General features: G+C 36.3%; 1 protein-coding gene across 3 annotated transcripts in view; it reads right to left on the bottom strand.

Moving 5' to 3' along the window:
* SULF2 (sulfatase 2) overlaps positions 1-18245 on the bottom strand; it is a 72113-nt gene that overhangs the window by 26792 nt on the left and 27076 nt on the right. For all 3 annotated transcript variants that reach the window (XM_039719143.1, XM_039719142.1, XM_039719144.1), the window contains exons 2-7: positions 17072-17318; positions 11348-11587; positions 8473-8624; positions 4999-5168; positions 4372-4522; positions 2296-2471 (exon numbers count right to left, since the gene is read on the bottom strand). In XM_039719143.1, the coding sequence (XP_039575077.1) occupies positions 2296-2471; positions 4372-4522; positions 4999-5168; positions 8473-8624; positions 11348-11587; positions 17072-17246 (1064 nt within the window). In that variant the 5' untranslated portion in view covers positions 17247-17318. The remainder of the gene's footprint in view (positions 1-2295; positions 2472-4371; positions 4523-4998; positions 5169-8472; positions 8625-11347; positions 11588-17071; positions 17319-18245) is intronic.

Below are 18245 nucleotides of genomic sequence, written 5' to 3' on the forward strand. Positions count from 1 at the left end.
ATTCTTTTCCATGAAGGGAATTAACATATAATATATAGATAAGTCGCATAACCTCAAGGGGACTAATATAAATATTTAAAACTTTAGCACAGAGCACTTTTGAGAAAGCAAAGTGGTTCATAAGGTAAAGTTAGTTAATTTTTGCACAAGGCAGTTTAAAAACCATTGGAAAAACTGTTTGGGTGTCTTACAGAATCAAAATGCCTGCCAAATATGTTGATGACTTTCTTAAAAAGTAGATTTGGCAGGTAGCACATGCCTTACCTGTTTCAAAATCTGATATAGAAATGAGCACTTCAGTTCCTATCACAGTAGGCATGTTCTGAAGAGAGCATGAGAAACATTGCTAGGCACTAGTAAGAACTAAAAGTGACTGTTAATTTACAGTGTGAGACAGAAAAAGGGATGAAGAAAAAAGCAGCACAGGGGGAACAGTTATGGAGAAAAAAGTGAGAAAATAAGAGCTTGAACTACATGCTAACACTACATGCTACAGCACTAATCATGTAGAATCACTGTTTATGACGTGCAGGCACAAAGAAAGGATGGGACAAGATGGGCTGCAATAAATATTAGTGCAGCATTCCAGCTCAAAATACAGGTCAGAAGAAAGCTGTTAAAGTCACACTATTTAATGAGATAATATTTTCAAATTACTACATCTTTGAGAGAGTAAGCAAACAGGGACTGACAAGAGCACAGGCGATGAATTAAATTGATGTACCTGATTTGATTTTAATTACTAATAATTATGATGTAGCATACTGGGTAACTGAAATGAGAGGTTAGTAATGACTTGATATGGTGATTGCTATTAAAATTTCCCTGGTACCAAAAGGGAGTCATAACAATTATTCTGCAGGAAAAACATAAGGTTCACACAAAACATAGATGACTGAAGTTCTACCATTTAAGGAAAATCAGGCTGAGGGGGAAGATCAATTTAATATCTAATGTATTCCCTCTCCAAGGTGCTTTATCCTGTTCTTCCTATTTGCACTACTGTGACAAGCTCTGTGCTGTTAAGACCCTGTCAGACCGATTCTTTCAATTCTAACAGAAACATGTTTTCATCTTCAGAAGTCTTTGAAAAATAAAATTCAGTGGGAAGGTTTCAGAGCTTTTATGGATAAAAGCTTTTTCTGGGTGTAAAGATCCTAGAACTACAGCAGACACAATGTGGCTAATCTCTAGCCTTATATGTTGCAGAAGCACTAGCTCAGTCACTTGGGCCCTGTTAGCAATGACTCTCCAGGAAGGCAAAAAACTGCAGTCAAAGCAAAAGACAGCAGGTTTTTAGAAGGCTATTCCAGTTAATTTGAAATTCTGGGCTGCTGCAGACAAAATTCTTTCAGTGCTGAGGTAATATGTCTAGTCCCAAGTGAGGAATGCCTACCTGCTCTTTAGAGAATATTGGTTTTTTCACATGCAAAACTGCTGAAAAAAAAAATCAGAAACACAGTGCAAAGTCTACAGAATTTAATATTTTTCTGCCTTCAGATAATGCGAATCAATGAATTTAACGAGCATACGGAATGAGAGGTTTTTAATAGCTATTTGCTATCATATTACACACTAGATCCATTCCTCTGTGGTGAAGAAAAAAATGTGTGTGGAAGACTGTGTGTGTTAATTATGTAAGTCATGCACACTGATATAAATATTAGGCAGCAGTTTATGGCACTCTGTCCAAAATCATTACCTAAGTGCAAATATTTGCTATCTGAAATAATTGCTTAGAAAGTGTATTTACTTAATTTGTTAGCTGATCAAAGCTACCATTTTAATTAACGGTTATACTCTACATGCTTGTGTGCAACTAAATAACAGCCCTAACCATGTACTTTCAGAGAATGAGCTAAAAAGAATATTTTGTGGATGCTAATATATGAACTGGTCTGTATAAACTGAAAAAAGTGACTCCAATGTTCAGCAATAATTATCTACATTATACTGGATATTTTTAAACTTTTAAGTGACAGTTATGTGCATAATTTGCAGTCCTCAATAGAATGCATTTCCTAGATTGGACAAAAGTCAAAGTGATTTTTCAACTGTATCCACAAAAGTGCAGTGGCTTGTGCTGCACACCCATGCAAGCAAAAAGGCAATGGCCTTGAGTTTGTTATACCATCCTGTGCTATCAGTTCTGCTTTCTGAGGAGACATATTTTTCTGCCAAAAATAAGTAGGATGAGCAGAACTTTGTGCCTCCATCTGCCTGCCAGGTCAATACAACTAGAGAACTGAATATGAAGTTTTCAGGTCACAACACACACAAAGGCAAGAAACTTACAGGGATCCAGCCTCCACATTTGGTCCTCGGACATAGAAAGGGACTCTGATATCAAACTCATATGGCATGGACTTCCCTTTCACCAGCCCAAACTGCCCAATATGATAACCATGGTCTGCTGTGTATATTAGATATGTATTTTCCAGTTCTCCTGTTTCAGCCAACATATTGTAAATCTGAAAAAAAGCAAAACAAAATATGAAATTTATTCCACTGAGTACCTCTACATGTGGAATGGTACATATCACTTTCTACCCATGTGTAACATACAACTGCATACAAACAGCTAAGGACAGCACTGAGTTATCATAATGAACCACTCTGAATAATACATAATCACATCTTAATTTTACTAACTGAATATTGTGGCTATTGCAAGACAAAAATCTGTTTTAAGGTGGAACACATTAGCATGCCATTTCAAAAATGTTTGGGTTCAGTATTTTGCAAGAGAGCTGTCAAGACAGTACTAAATACATACAGTAATAAAGATAAAAGTTTCAAGGTGTCATTTCAAAATTTTCTCTTCACTTTTATCTTCTTCTTGCAGCAAGCAGTTGTAATAAAATGACAGCCCTTTGAATCTCACACATATTCAGGCAGGACTCAACAACCTTGCCTTCAGACAAATGACTCCCCATTATGCAGAATATTTGCAAAATACCTTCCAGATAAAAATCACTCAGTCATACTCTCTCTCTATGGAGCATTACAAGGAGATTTAAATGTGAATACTTCTACAGATTTACAGAAGATACTATGTGAAATATACCAACTTGAGCATCAAAGACCAATTTTTATGTGACATTTTCACTTGAGAAAGATGAGAAGGTGGTGGGTTACCACCAAAGTGAAGCATCACACAGGTACAAAACATCAGTACAGGAGAAAAACTCTTGTGTCAGTTTGGGAGTTCATTTTTGGTTCTTTTTCGGGTTTTGTTTGCTGGTTTGGCTTTTTTGGGTTTTTGTTTTGGGGGCTTTTTGTTTGTTTCTTGGGCGTTGTTCTTTTTTGTTTTGCTTTTTTGAGTGTGAGACTATTTTGTTTTTTCTTTTTAATTTTGAAAAACTAGTAACACACATAATTCAGTAGAAAAAAATCAGGCTAACTTGGTAATTAGAACTAAAAACCAACCTAACTGATTTTGCCTGCCATGAATCACCCAGAGTGAAACCCTTTTACTAAACAGAAAATACAAATTGTGTGGTAAAATCACCAATTTCCCCTAATGCTGGTATCGGATCCATCTAAACAGCTTCATTAACATGAAGCAGAGATCATATTTGCCTGAAATCAGTAATTCTAACACACTAGTAACAAGCTTATGCAACGCCATCTACATAATCTCATTTTTGCCTTAGAGAACTCTTCCAATTTTATGTTCTACCTTTTGTGAATAAGAATGTCAAGAGATAAGCAGAAAAATTGCAACACCTTTAAATCTGCAAAACCATTCTTCTTCAGCATAGCTTTCAGTGAATCCAGACATTTTGTTGAAGACACATAGTTTGCATTAAGAAATCTCATTGTTACATGATGCAGACAATTTTAAAAGTACTAATCTACATATTTATTTACTTCCAGTATTTAACCTCCTCTGGGGTCATTCCAGTTAGGACTCAGGTATCATCACTTTTTGCTGCTGCTGTTTTCTTCTCTCGGAAGCTCAGTGTTACAGGATCAAAATAGACACACATTTTGGTAGTTATTTCCAACAGGTTGTAGGACAACTTTATTAGAGGATACATTTTTAGGGTTTATGATGTGTAGTTTTTCAGGCAATCCCTTTCTCTTCCCCTTTATCAGTAGTGGTTCTGTGGCAAAAAATCAGCTTGTTCATACCACCCAACTCAGGGTACCTGCCTTTAGGAGATGAGGAACCTTACACATTGAATAAAGAGACGAAATGATCAGAGGTGAGAAGATTACACATTATTAAAAAACTGATAGAAGGAGAAGGAAGACTGTTTAAAAAACTTTCTCCTTTATCTTCATATGAAGAACAATGTGGATCTTAACTCAAGAAACAAGCACCTGTTAGCCAAAAAACAAAACAAAAGTGACTATTAATCTCACCATCTCCATAGAGTCATCCACAGACATGAGAGTTTGAAGGCGCTTTCTCTGTAGCATGTTAGTGAACTCCATGTGTATAGGTTTCATGGGACCAGTATACCTCATTATCCAGTGCTTGTCTGGGTTTGGAGCATAATTATAACTGGGAGTACTAAGGAACAGAGAGAAAACCACAATGTTTTAGCTAAGTAGAAAAAAGTCCTAGTAATGAATATTAATTTCCATATGATCAACACTATAGGAAGTACTATCTGAGGTGCAGGAGAAAATATTAAGATTACTTTTTAAATGTCTTCTACTTTCACGTTATGAAGCATGGGAAAATGAAAACCACTTGGGGGGGAATAAAATCTATGAAAACATTAAATACACCTAATCTTTCCAGTGATTCAACATGAATCTTCCCATTTATCTCAATGAGCCACAATTCTGAGTTCTAGATGCAGCAGCCATTCTCAACACACTTATACTGGTCTCAGGAGGTATAAAAAAAAATCTGGAAACTCTTCTTATATATTTGTGACAAAGTTATGCCAAGAGTGCTATAAAGAAAACATTGTTCCCTTGAGGTACCTAGAACTTACATATTCCAGAACCTGAAAATCAAAGTTTTTGCTTTTTCCTTACATGTGTTCTGAGGCATTAGGAAAGAGTTGTGAGTACTGAGGGGCTGAATCTTCAGGACCATGAGGAGCAGCATGGCTTATAACCATCAGTACAGGCCTGTGAGGATACATCTTCTTTGATATTCTAAAGAAGGTAATACTGTCATTGGTAATCAGATCAGTCAGATAATCCTGCAAGTAGAAGCAAAAGTATAATGAGACACTTCAAAAGGAATTTCAAACTGGGGGGGCAATGGGAAGGAGAGGTCTGAGGTATCATACGAAATAGGAAAAAAGCTACTTCACTTAGAATGGTACAAGGAGGAAGTAAGTTACAGATACTAAAAACTCAAAAAATTAGAATCAAATAATTCTTTCTTCACTGCCTAGAAATACAAAAGTCTACAGCTTCTAGCTTTTTTCTCAAAACTGAATGGCACCAAAAGAGATCAGACCGTACCCCTTCTTCCTAAAGTGGGCAACTACATGATGAAAACCACAATACTAAATACAGTGACCAGGTATGAATTTTAAAAAAAACGTATGTGAGTATCTTCAAGGTGTATAGTCCAACCTTAAATCATAAAAATACTTTGAATATGCAAATGGATTGATGTTCTTTCCTTTTTTAGCCTTCTTCTGAAAGAGAAATCACTAACATGAGAAGATTGTGGGCTAACTGAACAAAGACTTCATTCAATATTACAGTGATAATCTGATAGAGATATAGCTCTGTCATACATACTGTTGAGAATTTAGAAAACTTCCTGTAGAAGAGTTGGACTAGCTCTGTATTTTCTAAGAAGTATCATTATCATTCTTAAGATCTCTACGAGAGCTACAGGGATTGAAGACAGGGTTTTTAATGACAAGCCATGCTCTCCCTTAGGTGCTTCCCCGGAAACACTACACATATAAATACCCCTCAAACATGAGTAGGATATGAAAGTACACCTTAAAAAACCCCAAATAACCCCCATGTCACAGCAGAATGTAAAATCAGACATAACATCTGCCTCTGGTCAAGCCAACAGGTTCAAGGTGTGGTACAGACTGGATTGCATCTCCTTTTGAGTACAGCTTTCTGTCCACAGTTAAGACACTTGCTCCTCTTCACCTCTGTCAACATCCTTGGTCTGAGAAGTCAGCTTGTCATTAAAAGGAAGCCTTTTTCATGCACTATATTTACTTCCTCCAAGTTATTTCTTGTCTATCCCAGAAGAAGGCTGGCAAAGTCTCCATTTATAATGTTACACACTGGTACAACACAAGGCATGACTGTTACAGAACTGCCATGATTATAATTGTTACTGGGATGGCATTTTCACTCTAAATAAGCATTAAATGAAGGACTTCCACTTATAAAAGTACACAGGAGAAGGGAAAATGTACAAAAGCAAAACTGACTTCTGAACATGCTTTCAATGCCTGAGACAATATTCATAGCTGAGAGAGAATACTTAAGTGCTCTCAAAAATGCACTGCCATTAATCTTCATCATGCTGCTTCCTTAAGCTGGTCAATCACTTGAAGTGTGCAACTCATCTTTGATTTAGCCATTACAAGAGTATCGTTTTCCAATTTTATTTTAAAAACACAGGTTACCACACGGTCAAAGTGAAAATCACCGCAAACCCAGCACTTACCAGGCCAAAATACCAAACAAACATTTCACTGAACTGATTTCTAAAGAGTTTTCTTTAAAAGGCCCATACTGTAGAGGTTGTAATTGTAGAAAGTTAAAGTTAATCTAAAAAATTTTGACAGAAATGGAAAAAAAAATCGAAGTAGAATATATTCTGTAAGAAAAATGCAAATAATTTAATTTTCAGAAGAGTTTAGCAGTTACTTTAGAGGACAGAATAATCAGTGATTTTTTTTCCTAGTCTTCCACTGACACATAATTAACATTAACTATGTTATACAGATAGGACTAAAAAAATTAATCTGATGATGTTGGTCATTGCTGAAAAATCATGTTTCCAACAACAAAAATGGCAGGAAAGAAAGAGAAAGTCTTCCATTTCAGCATCTGTTTACTTATTTGAACTCCATGGTTAGCATCAACCAACACTGTTGTTCTGCACACTGTTTTTACTGTTGCTGCTTATTATGCAAGAATATGAAGATTATAAAAAGTTTGTATTTCTATCATCCTTATTTTTTATTTATTACCAAACTGTAAGAAAAAAACTAAACCAAGTACAATGTAAACATTTTCAAGCCTTGCACACACAAAACATAGCTGAAGGTATTGGAACATAAAGCTCCCTGTTGGCTCCTTGGTACAAAGGAGATGGAGAACAGTGCCTCTGAAATCACTTGGCTGACTTATTTCCACACAAGATATATTTCCATCATAACATTTCAGTAACTGTAAAGATTAGCTCTGTCATTCTTCACAGATCTGAAGAAAAACAGAAGACAAACAATTCTGTACAATAGTTTGCTCCTTCCCGTTAGCAGCTGGTAATGAAGAAGGCAACCCTAGAAGACTGTGAAGTTTTATCTCTCCGCACAAAATACGTTCAATTATAAAAAGCAAATAGGGCAAAGGAAAGCAGAAATCCCAAACATCAACCTTTTAAAGGAGAAACTGGCTGTGAACACTCTATTAATGAAACACAAATAGGAAGGCAGGATTTGCAATCAATAAGAGAGCGAACGAAACACTTGTTAAACAAATATACATTACAAATCACTCCAGAGGGAGTCAACATCCTTAGTTATACATTAAAACTACAGCAGTTTATGGATAGATTTAGTCACCATCATACTACAGAGTCACTTCTGCCTACTTTAGGACTTCAGTAAAGCTGGTTCCTTTGGAAAGGAACACTTTTAGCTGAAGGAAACGCATTCCTGACTGCAGGCAGGTATTGAAGTGTGACATGTTAGATGAGAAAAAATAAAACTGCATTTGACAACGACTATGAAGCATTTTTTTAAGTTTGGTCAGGATATAACATCCTTGAAAGGAAAAACATATACACCTGTATGCACAGAAATAAAAACGTAATAGTTAAATTCTCCACTGATTCAGAATTATCATAAATTGTACTAAGATTCTGTGACTACTCCATAGTACTGTGGCTGTGAAAGAAGTTCCTTAAAAGAAAAGGGTGGGTCTAGCTGGAGGGAAATGGATTCTCATCTCATTAATGCTTGTGTAACTCCACTGCCACAATAATTATCATACAAACCACAGAAACAGTTAACCTGAAGCATTTAAGTCTACTTTTGGATCTGCAGCTTGTAATATTTAACACGGTCTCAGAACATTTTACTCGCTTACACTGTTAGTAACAATGTTTTCAGTAACATAACCCTCCCAGAAGGGAAGGTAACCATGTCCCAACACTACTGTTACTGGTTGTAGATAATATTACACATAAGAGCTTTCAAGTACAAAAAGAGACTGAAACTATAAAGTGCAGCTTTCTTGTGGTCATGTCATTAACATACATGTTAATAGAAATAAATCAACAGGACCTACCCTGGAGTAGTCATATCCATGCTTCTCCTTTACTCCATTTCTACAGAGTGTGTAGTTGTAAAATCGAGAATTTTTAAGTAATCCAACCCATTCTTTCCAACCAGGAGGCACATAGGAGCCATTGTATTCATTAAGGTACTTTCCAAAGAAAGCTAGGGGTAGAGAAAGCAGAAGCATAGTAAGAAGGCACAACAGAAACACCACTGTTAAATTGATTCATTCCTTTCTGTTTTTTCTTAAAATAACTTTGTTCTCTCCATTACAACAGATCTAAGATAAGAGATGAGTCTTAATCTTGCCTCTGTTTTTTTTGTTATTTATACCTTCATAATGCAGATATTTTGATTTACCACCTATGTACAGGAGAAATTGGATCACGATTACCATTATACTTTCTTTTTCAGTACCTGATATATTTGGAGTCAGACCACACATTCCTCCTCCCAGACTCCTCTCTTCATATCCTTCATGATGCTGAGCTGCATCTATCCACCTATTAGTGCCCCGTGAAACTGCACTTACCACCAAGAGTGTGAAGTTAGAAATCATGTTTTAATATATTAACACTCTATATTTCAACATGAATGCTATGCTTTAGGTATTTTGAAAATGTATTTAGAGCACTGCTGTTCGGACCTATTTCAACAGACAATTTTCCAGATAGTAACTTGCATTCTGAGCATGAGTCTCAATTACACATAAAGATTTGTTTACCTCTCTAAAATCTTTTACTTTTGCATCTGATACCAGTTTTACCCAGCCCAAAGTCAAACATTTGCCCAATCATTAGTATAGTAATGGAGTGGGAGAAGAGAGAAAACACTTCTGTCCTTTTTTCAGAGGTATATCTAGCAAAAATTCCTTTTAATACTTTTCGACCCTGAGAGACAATCAGAGGGAAGCAGATGAGAAAGTACTCTCAGCATTGCATAGAACAACTAGCTAGCCCAAAGGTCAACTATATGTTCCAGTCACATCCATGGCCAAATATACTTTTAGACTGACAATGTACAGTTGAATAAACCTAGTGAAATTAATGAATTTACTGCAGAAATATGAGGGCTCTGAGATAAAAATCCTGTCATTAACTATTAAATTTTGTTCCATGGGTAAGATTTTTTCATGAGATACCAGTTCTTTTTAGATATTAAAGTAACTGACCAGATTTTTCAAAAATCAGTAATTCCCAAGTACTGAAGCCACCTTCAAAAGGGTCAACAAAATGGTCCCAAATCTGCACCTTTTGTGACAAGCAAAAATCTGACACTACCGTAAAGATTATGTGTTAGTATAATTACCTTAGTAACTGCAGGAAATCTAATGGGTTGCATAAAACATACAGTGAGTCTTCTGCATCTTAAGAGTATTTTCAAGGAGCAGCTTAAGACTACATTTTGTTATCGGATCCCTTTAGTTTCTTCATTGAGGTAGTACTTCACCAGGTAGACTAAGAGGAGAAATACAGTGTGTATACACACACTCATTTTAGTCTACTGCACACCGATGGCCAATTTTTCTCTACCTTATCTGTGATAATGGGGGGGATAGCACAGTGTGCTATCACATGCTCAATCCCCCATTATCACAGCCAAAGACTCAACTTCCCTTGAGCTTGGTCCCTCTATTCTTCCAAGTACAGTGCCTAATGAAGTTGGTCAAGCTTTTTAAAGTGGCAAAGTTAAAAAACATAAAACTGACAACCAAGGCTGAAACCAAAGAAAAAATATGGGGAAAGACGGCATCTTTTCCGTCACCTATTTTTCACTCCCAACTTGTGCAAGAAAAACCTGCACCACACTGCTCCCTCCTGCCTGCATCCAACTAGCACATTCACAAAGGTGTCAGCAGTAGCACAAGTCTCTGTAGATCCCGGCTACAAATGCCACTACCTCAGAGAACACACTACAGTGCAGAAAGACTGATCCCCAAAAGAATCATCTTGTGCAACAGAACAAAACACAGGAAAATCACAATGGATAGAGAAGTGGCAAAGGAGATGTGAAACCAGCAGCAGCAAAGAAAAACAGATGGAAGCTATGAAGTGGAATAGAAGGGTACAGTTTCTGCCTTCAAGATTACACAAAAGAGAAAAGAGGAGAGAAAAAACACAGGGAGACAGCCTAGGTTATGAATTGATTAAAAACTTTCTCACTCCAAGGTTGTGAGCTGAAATATATAAGCAAGCCTCAAAAAGCTTTACTCCTCATTGCCTCTTTTTCTGCTCCTTGAAAAACCCCAAAAATAAACAAACAAAAAACCCGCCCAAGCCGACAAACAAACCACACCACAAGGAATTAAGTTAAACTGTACATCTGCAGGGCAAACCAGTACTACCAAATGACCTCAAAACCAAAAAGTAAAAATGAACAAATTATTATTGCAAATTATTCCTAAACACCTTTCTGGGAACTGACTGTCTAGAGAAATCATACCAGCTGACTGCCCCAAAGCACAAAAGGAGCAGTCCCTTCTCTCTCATTCTTAATTTGTTTCATATATCAGTTTTATGAAAGAAGTCAAAACACTAATTCCTTTTCGTAGCACCTTTCTTGATTGTTCTGCACACTTCAGGTAATTGTAGGCCATATTCTAGGTTTGCTAGGTCTTCAGTTCAAGCATACACAGTATTTTATTTCCACCTTCTGAAAAACAAAAGTCTTGGGATTTTTGTTGGCTGTTCTTTTGTAAACAAAAAATTCCTTAAGTAAAAATACAAGGAAGCTAAACCAACACCAAGGACTTAAGCTCTGGCATTATGCACTGAAGAATGCCAGAACTCAAGAAGAAATTAGAATTAAAATACATACATTAGCCTCTGTACTACATCTAAGGTAAGTCTAAGGAAGCTTTCAGATGGACCCAGCCTTGATCTTACCTGTCCTGTACCCTGTATTGTTGAGGTACACTGCAAATGTGCGTATTTCATGCTGAGCCTGCCAGGATGGAGAAGAACAGTTCTCATTGTTGGTGTAAGTGTTGTGATTGTGGACGTACTTCCCCGTCAGGATGGAGGAGCGAGATGGGCAGCACATGGGCGTTGTCACAAAGGCATTGATGAAATGAGCACCTCCGTGTTCCATGATACGTCTTGTTTTATTCATCACTTGCATAGAGCCTGAAAGATGGAAAACATTTCAGAAATATTTTCATGTCTCAGTCACAAGAGCTCAGATGTCACATTAGAGACCAGAAGGAAGCACAAGTAGGAAGGGCACTGTTACCTCTGACTGAACCCAGATCCAGAGAGACTACAGATCCTGCCTCAGTGAAGTTCTCCCATTGTTTCAGTAAGGACTAAATACTGAAGTCCTAAGTAAAGATTTGACTCAAGCATGTTGACAAAGATCATAATGCGTCTTTCATTTCTATCTCTCTAAATTCAAGATTTACAGCCATAACTATCTGCAGCATCTCGACACCCTTTCCGGACCTGCTATTACTGTTCCAGCAGCTGAGGGTGAAAAGCACTTTATGCAGCAGCCCTGACCAAAGCATACATACTCCATAAGTGTTATTTAATTTTTGGTTTCACAAGAAACCTGATATGCTACTTTTTGTGCCAGCCTTATGCAAAAGGCTGAGGGTTGTAACCACGAAATCATTTCATTTGGAAGACTATTTAGTCCAAACTACTGCTCAAGAAAGGTCTGCTGGAGTTGTTGTGTAGTTAAATAGTTATATTGCCTAATGTGAAATATTAGGAGGTATTGATTTCTCTAATTGTCACTGAACCAAAGACACCAAAAAGCTCCCATAATAATTTCCATAACAAGTTCACTGAGTTCTAGCTATCCGCTTCACCCATTCTGGTACCAGTCTTACTATCTACATTTACTTAGACTTGATTCTGCAGAATCAGATTTTTAGATGATTACTTGGGGCAGGTAACACTATGTTTTATATAACCAAACAACTAAGCAATGGACTTGAAAAAATTGGGTAACATGAATAGAAGTCTTTTTGACCACAATTACTGAATGCCACAGTGCTGCCAAATGGTTTTTCTGTTTATTTCAGACAAGGTTTTGGTCAAAGACTGGATCTTTACCATAGACATCCACCTAGCTAAAACTGGATCCGTATCAGCACTCTTCCTAAACCCAGAAACACCAAGGATCAGAGAAGTAAGAAATTTAGTTTCCCTCCTCTATCAGTGCCTAAATGTTAAAACTGAGCAAGTTAGAGAAAATCTTCTTGATCTAGGAAGAATTTCAATTTTCTGAAGAATTTGTCATGGTACATGTCAACAGCATGACCTTGCAAAGGAGATAAAACCTGTTCATCACCAACCCTCCCTTCTTGTTATGTGCAAAGAAAGCCAATTGAAAATATAGAGAGGAAGGTATGGGCTCATGCTAGAATAGAGTTGGGGTTAACTTGCCCAAGACTGAGTTGGATTAACAGCTCAGCTTTAATCAAAGCTGATGGTTGCATCCTACAACCATCTGGTACAAACTATGTTGTTTCTGTCAATAATGGATTTAGATTTCTTCTAAGCTCTTTACGCAGGGATTTCATCATGAAATTGAAACAGTAGGTTGTTTGGTACAGAGCACATTGATATAACCAGGAGTCAAAACCTAGAGGGAAAATGGTCATAAGCCACATACAAAATCTGACTCTCTGACATCATGAAGGATGGTTAATTGCTATGGTAGGTCATTTTACCTAAGCACTGCCATGGCATTAGCTTGAGACCATTTTGTTGGAAAGAGTATTAAAAAAAAAAAAATATTTAAAAATCTCTTTGTACATTTCTCAGATCAGAGTACATGGGATTGAAATCACTTTGGGGTTACATCACTTTGTAACAAGAACCCTGCACTGCCCCCTTAGAACTTACTAATCTTCGCATATCAAAAAGGAGTTTCTGAAGAAAGCAAGATTTTACTTTTTTGTTTCTATAATAGCTGTGGGTTAAGCGTTAGTACTTAAAGGTACTAACAATACAGTTAACAAATATAACAGCTAATTATACATTATGTGAGCTTGAAAACTGTGGATGTTTTCTCTGTGTTGTCTTATGAGCTAGCACAAGCATAAACAGGCAGTCTGAAAAAATGTTTTGCCATCGCACTATTGAAATACAATTTAACAACCTCTCTAAATGACAGAGGCATTTATGCATAAATAACAGTACATGTTAAGACTCCCCTTGGGGACAGCAAGCTTCTTTAATAAAAGCAGCTGTACTGCTGTAATGACAATGCCCTATATATCAATAGTCTTTAACACAAAAACATATGATCTATTCTGCTTCTCCGCTTCTCCAGCTTGAGAACTAATACAGAGTGACAGGGCAATGCAAGGTAAAATCCAGCATACTCTTCTGTATAATCTTAAATAGGCCAGCTTTAAATATTTTAAACAGCATTAAACCGGCCAATTAAAACTTATTTTCTTCAGTTTGCCTCCAGTACAGAGACATCCATTCTCTGGCAGATTACTTATGTGTTAATCAGCAACTGGGACCTCACCACATCACCTTTTGAGCTAGAAGACCTCCTGAGGTTTCACTAGTGGATATATGACAGGAAGTCATGCCTTCAAAGTGTCAATATTTAATATAGAAAATGTTGCTACCCATCTAAAACCGCCGATAATAAACAAAAATTTAGCAGTTAAAAATGAAATTTCTATGCCATTTAAGAAAACATTCATTGGACTACTAGAAAAATGTGGAAGTTCAATCAATTTGAAATGTTAAAGTTACTCAGTGAACAAAGCAAAGCAAACTTTAAGAAATGTCACTTGAAATGTGTGCTTTCCATAACTTTGCTTCACATATCTTCACAGTTCACCTCAGGGACAAAGCTGATATTTTGACTAATACTAATGGAGAAAATATACAAATTATTTATGAAAAAATACTGACTTCCTATTAGTTGTGTTTTGTTGAAGGAGGGAATAATTTACGTTTTATGGAGCTCCAACTGTTGAAGAACTTGTATTAAGTATAAAGTGATTTGTCTACTCTGAAGCACAACTTCAGAAGAGTTTTCCAATAAACTGAACCCCAGAATTTTAACTGTCTCCTAAAGACTTCTCTTTCTATTGTATTTGAAACTCATTAAACACCCTTTTCACATCTTCATTTCCCTTTCTTCACCCCAAGACACCCTCACATTTAACAAAGCTCTAAAGCCCCATCTCCAAATATAACCAAGAAAAAATTATTTTCCATGCTACTTTCATAGCTTTTCAGAGGAAGGTCTCAAAACATACAAATCACCTCTCACTCAGATTTCTTTAATGTGATTAAAATAGCTCCTAAATAATCAGATCTTTCTCTAACAAGACTATTAAATGAGCTGGTTTGTTAAAGCGATAGCAGTATGGTAGGCAAATCTAACTCAACTGGAGATGCTGATTCCACCACGCAGGGGGCATCAGCATTACACTGACTTGGATGTAGTAGGAAAAAAAGGTCTTTGTTCCTGATTAATTATTCCTTGTCACTATATTCCTCTTATTTATATTATGCTTGTCAATACAAGTCTTTTGATTAGACAGTCTAGCAAATATGTCTGTGTCTGTAGTTCTTGGTGTTCTCATTTGTCTTCTCCCGTTTGTATCCATTATAATCTATACACATTCTCCTTTGACGTCCTTCAGAGATTCTGCATTTGATCTACCAGTCCTTCATCAGTATTTTCCTTCTTTCAATACAAGGCTGAGGTTTGGTTTCCAGTAAAACTCAGTGAAATGATTAACAGTAATGTGAATTAAAAAACAAAACCAAACCAAACCAAAAAAATAAACCACACCAAAAAAATAATAAAAAAAACCCAACACCTCCTTCCAGGAAAGGATGACATTGTCTTTCTGGTAAGCTCCACCTGCTACTGGCACATGGCTAAATCCATCTTTAAACAAATAAAGGAAAGGCTCTTAAAGTCACTTGAGATTGTGTTGTATTCCCTTTTACCTTCAAAGTAGCTACAAGAGAACAATGAAAGCTAAAACACCAATCAGTTACAGAATATTCTTAGAAATAGATGAAATATTACCCATAGCTTTCTCTGCTACGCTTTCATAGCTTCCAACTTTTCCTTAGCTTTTATTTGTAATTCGCATCTTGTTTTCATCTTGCTTAAATGCACTAACTACAATCAGCAGAAATGGCAATTTTGATTAACTTGGACAGCTCACCAGACAACAGACAAGAATAAAAATTAATTCAAACAAATATTGAGTCTCCCAAAGCTATTAGTGGCAAATGACGAATATCCAATCTCAGCTTCACCAAATGGATTCTCCTTAGTTAGATCCTAATTTGCGTGGACACATGCCCATTATCCTTGAAATCGGAAAGCATCAAGTTATCAGAGAAGTGAAATATACTGCCTAAAGGACTTACACAATTGCATCAGAAACACAAAGGGTAGCATAAAATAGAAGATGAAACATTTTTTAGGACCACCTTTGCAAGAAAACGTAGTTAGGTTCTTTGGGATATATGTTCTTGAAATTGCTTCATTTCTGATCCAAATAACCATTAAAAAAAAGGTGACAACAACATCATCTGATCCTGATAATTTGAATGGCATTTAATTTGATGAGATTACTTCCATAGCAGGCTTTCTTACCATCTTGATGAAGAGTGTGACATCTGTGATACTGCAGGCATACCTTAATATTGATATGAAGAAAGCATCTGTACAAAGACTGCAACATTGCCGTGATTAACTTCTCAATAAGATGAGTAAGTGTATGAGAAGTACAAGTTGATTAATTTTATGTTCTACTTCTTCTGGGAGGTCCATTTTCCAAATTTTCCTATCCATACCAGAAATCGGATGCAGAAAAATTTGGTGGCAAAACTGCCCCACCAGACTACACATACAAGAGTTTTCATTTTTCAGATGACTGAGGCTTCATACACATATGAGAGTATAATTCTAATGCAAAACTATTAATGTTAACTGGTTTGTGTTAATCACTTCTCATAACTTAATACATTGTTTGGTAAATACAAGCTTGTTCAGGTAACACAACAAAAGCCAAACTGTCAGTTAATTCATTATTCCAAATCATTAGGCAAAACGTTTAATCTTCATCTCCTTTCTTCAACAATTAACATAGAGTTGATAACAGAGTAGATCTTTTCGTTCTGTGTCACTTTGGTCAGTAATCAACTACACATCTAAATGGACAGTATTACTATGTTAGGTAACATTTAAGTAAATAAAATTAAAATTGTATATGCGATGAATGCCTGCAATTACACAAAATAATTTGGATAATTACATGGTGCAATTATCAGTTATGAATTTAAACCTACTGTTTTGACATGCAGCTTTCCAGGTAAAGTTTGCAATTGCCAGAAGCAAAGTTTAGGTGTTTAGATGAAGACAGACAGGCATGAACTGTGTATTTCCACAGGAACAGGAACTTTAACATTTTGGCACTAACTTTTCCTGTCCCTGAATTGCAGACAGATGGAAAGGATGTTCTATATAAAGGCAGGTTTAAACCTGTTCTTCGAATCATTTTTCACACTGAAAAAAATTTCTTATTTTGAATGCAAGGATCTAGCTTCAAAAAAAAAGCAATGTCATACTCATTGGCCAAAATTCTCTTTATACTGGTCTCTTACCAAGTTCTACATCCTGATCATCAGTAAGAACAAGGATGATGTTTGGGCGGATGTTTCTACGGTCTCTTTGAAATCTTCCCTTCAGACGCTGATTTAACAGGAAAGTTGAACTTCCATCCAACAGTGATAAAACAGTCATCATGAATAATCCAAGGACAATACTGTGCTGTGCCATGTTGTGCTGATTTAATGCTCTCTCTGAACAAGGCAGCTTAATGGCTTCTATTTCTTTTTCTTTGCAGGTCTCCTAAAAGGGAGAGGGAAACAAGTATTTATATTTTCACCCCTCTGCACCCATCAAGGAACAGCCAGGTTCTCTCCAAAGAAGTAAAAAGCAATGTACTTGAAATAATCTAAACTCCTAAGAAAAAAACTAACAAAACTCCCAAAGCAAACACTTATTTTTCTAGTGCCAGCTAGAAGCAGAAACTTGGAAAATTAAATTTATAAGCTGTTATCAAGGTAAGCAACAAAATTTCACTCCAAGCTCAGATCTGGCAGCAAGCTCAAGGATTTAACAGGGTTTCAAATTCTTTTGCTTTCACACATATAAATAGCAATCACCCTCCTTCTTCCTTAGTGATCCATTTACAGATGACATTTTTGTTTACATCAAAAATGCAGATGTTGAAGAGAAAAAAACCCCATGTCTATCATAATTTTTAAACAAGACTGTAGTAAAATTTACTGAGCTAACAACATATTTGCAAAGTCAGAGAACACTTAGACAGAAGATTTGTTATATACTGATTTATCTTACAAATTCCATTAAAGAGTGAAGCTATCCCGATGATGTTGGGACTATGTTATGATATTGTTTGAAGTCTGCTACAGCTTTGATGTTAGCACAAGATCCCTTTAGCATTTCTGTTGGCTTCCAAGATTACACACTTTTTAAAAATACCATTATTAATAATGAATACATTTGAAGGCTCATTACTGCTAATGTTCAGGAATGGATGCACCAAAGTGACTTGCACTGCCTATGACTGGATTGCAAAACAGAGCATATGCCCCAAAAATCGACTTGATTGCAAAACAGAGCTCATCTAACTGGTACTACTCCTGGTAATGAGGCAATGAAAAATTCTTAGCAATTCCTACAAGGAGATTACAAGAAATTAATTAGCATGCTGAAAAATCTTTGAAATCACAGCTTTGTTCAGTCACCTTC

The sequence above is a fragment of the Passer montanus genome, unplaced genomic scaffold (genome assembly GCF_014805655.1).
Source record: "Passer montanus isolate IOZ18808 unplaced genomic scaffold, ASM1480565v1 scaffold41, whole genome shotgun sequence".
Classification (NCBI taxonomy): Eukaryota; Metazoa; Chordata; class Aves; order Passeriformes; family Passeridae; genus Passer; species Passer montanus.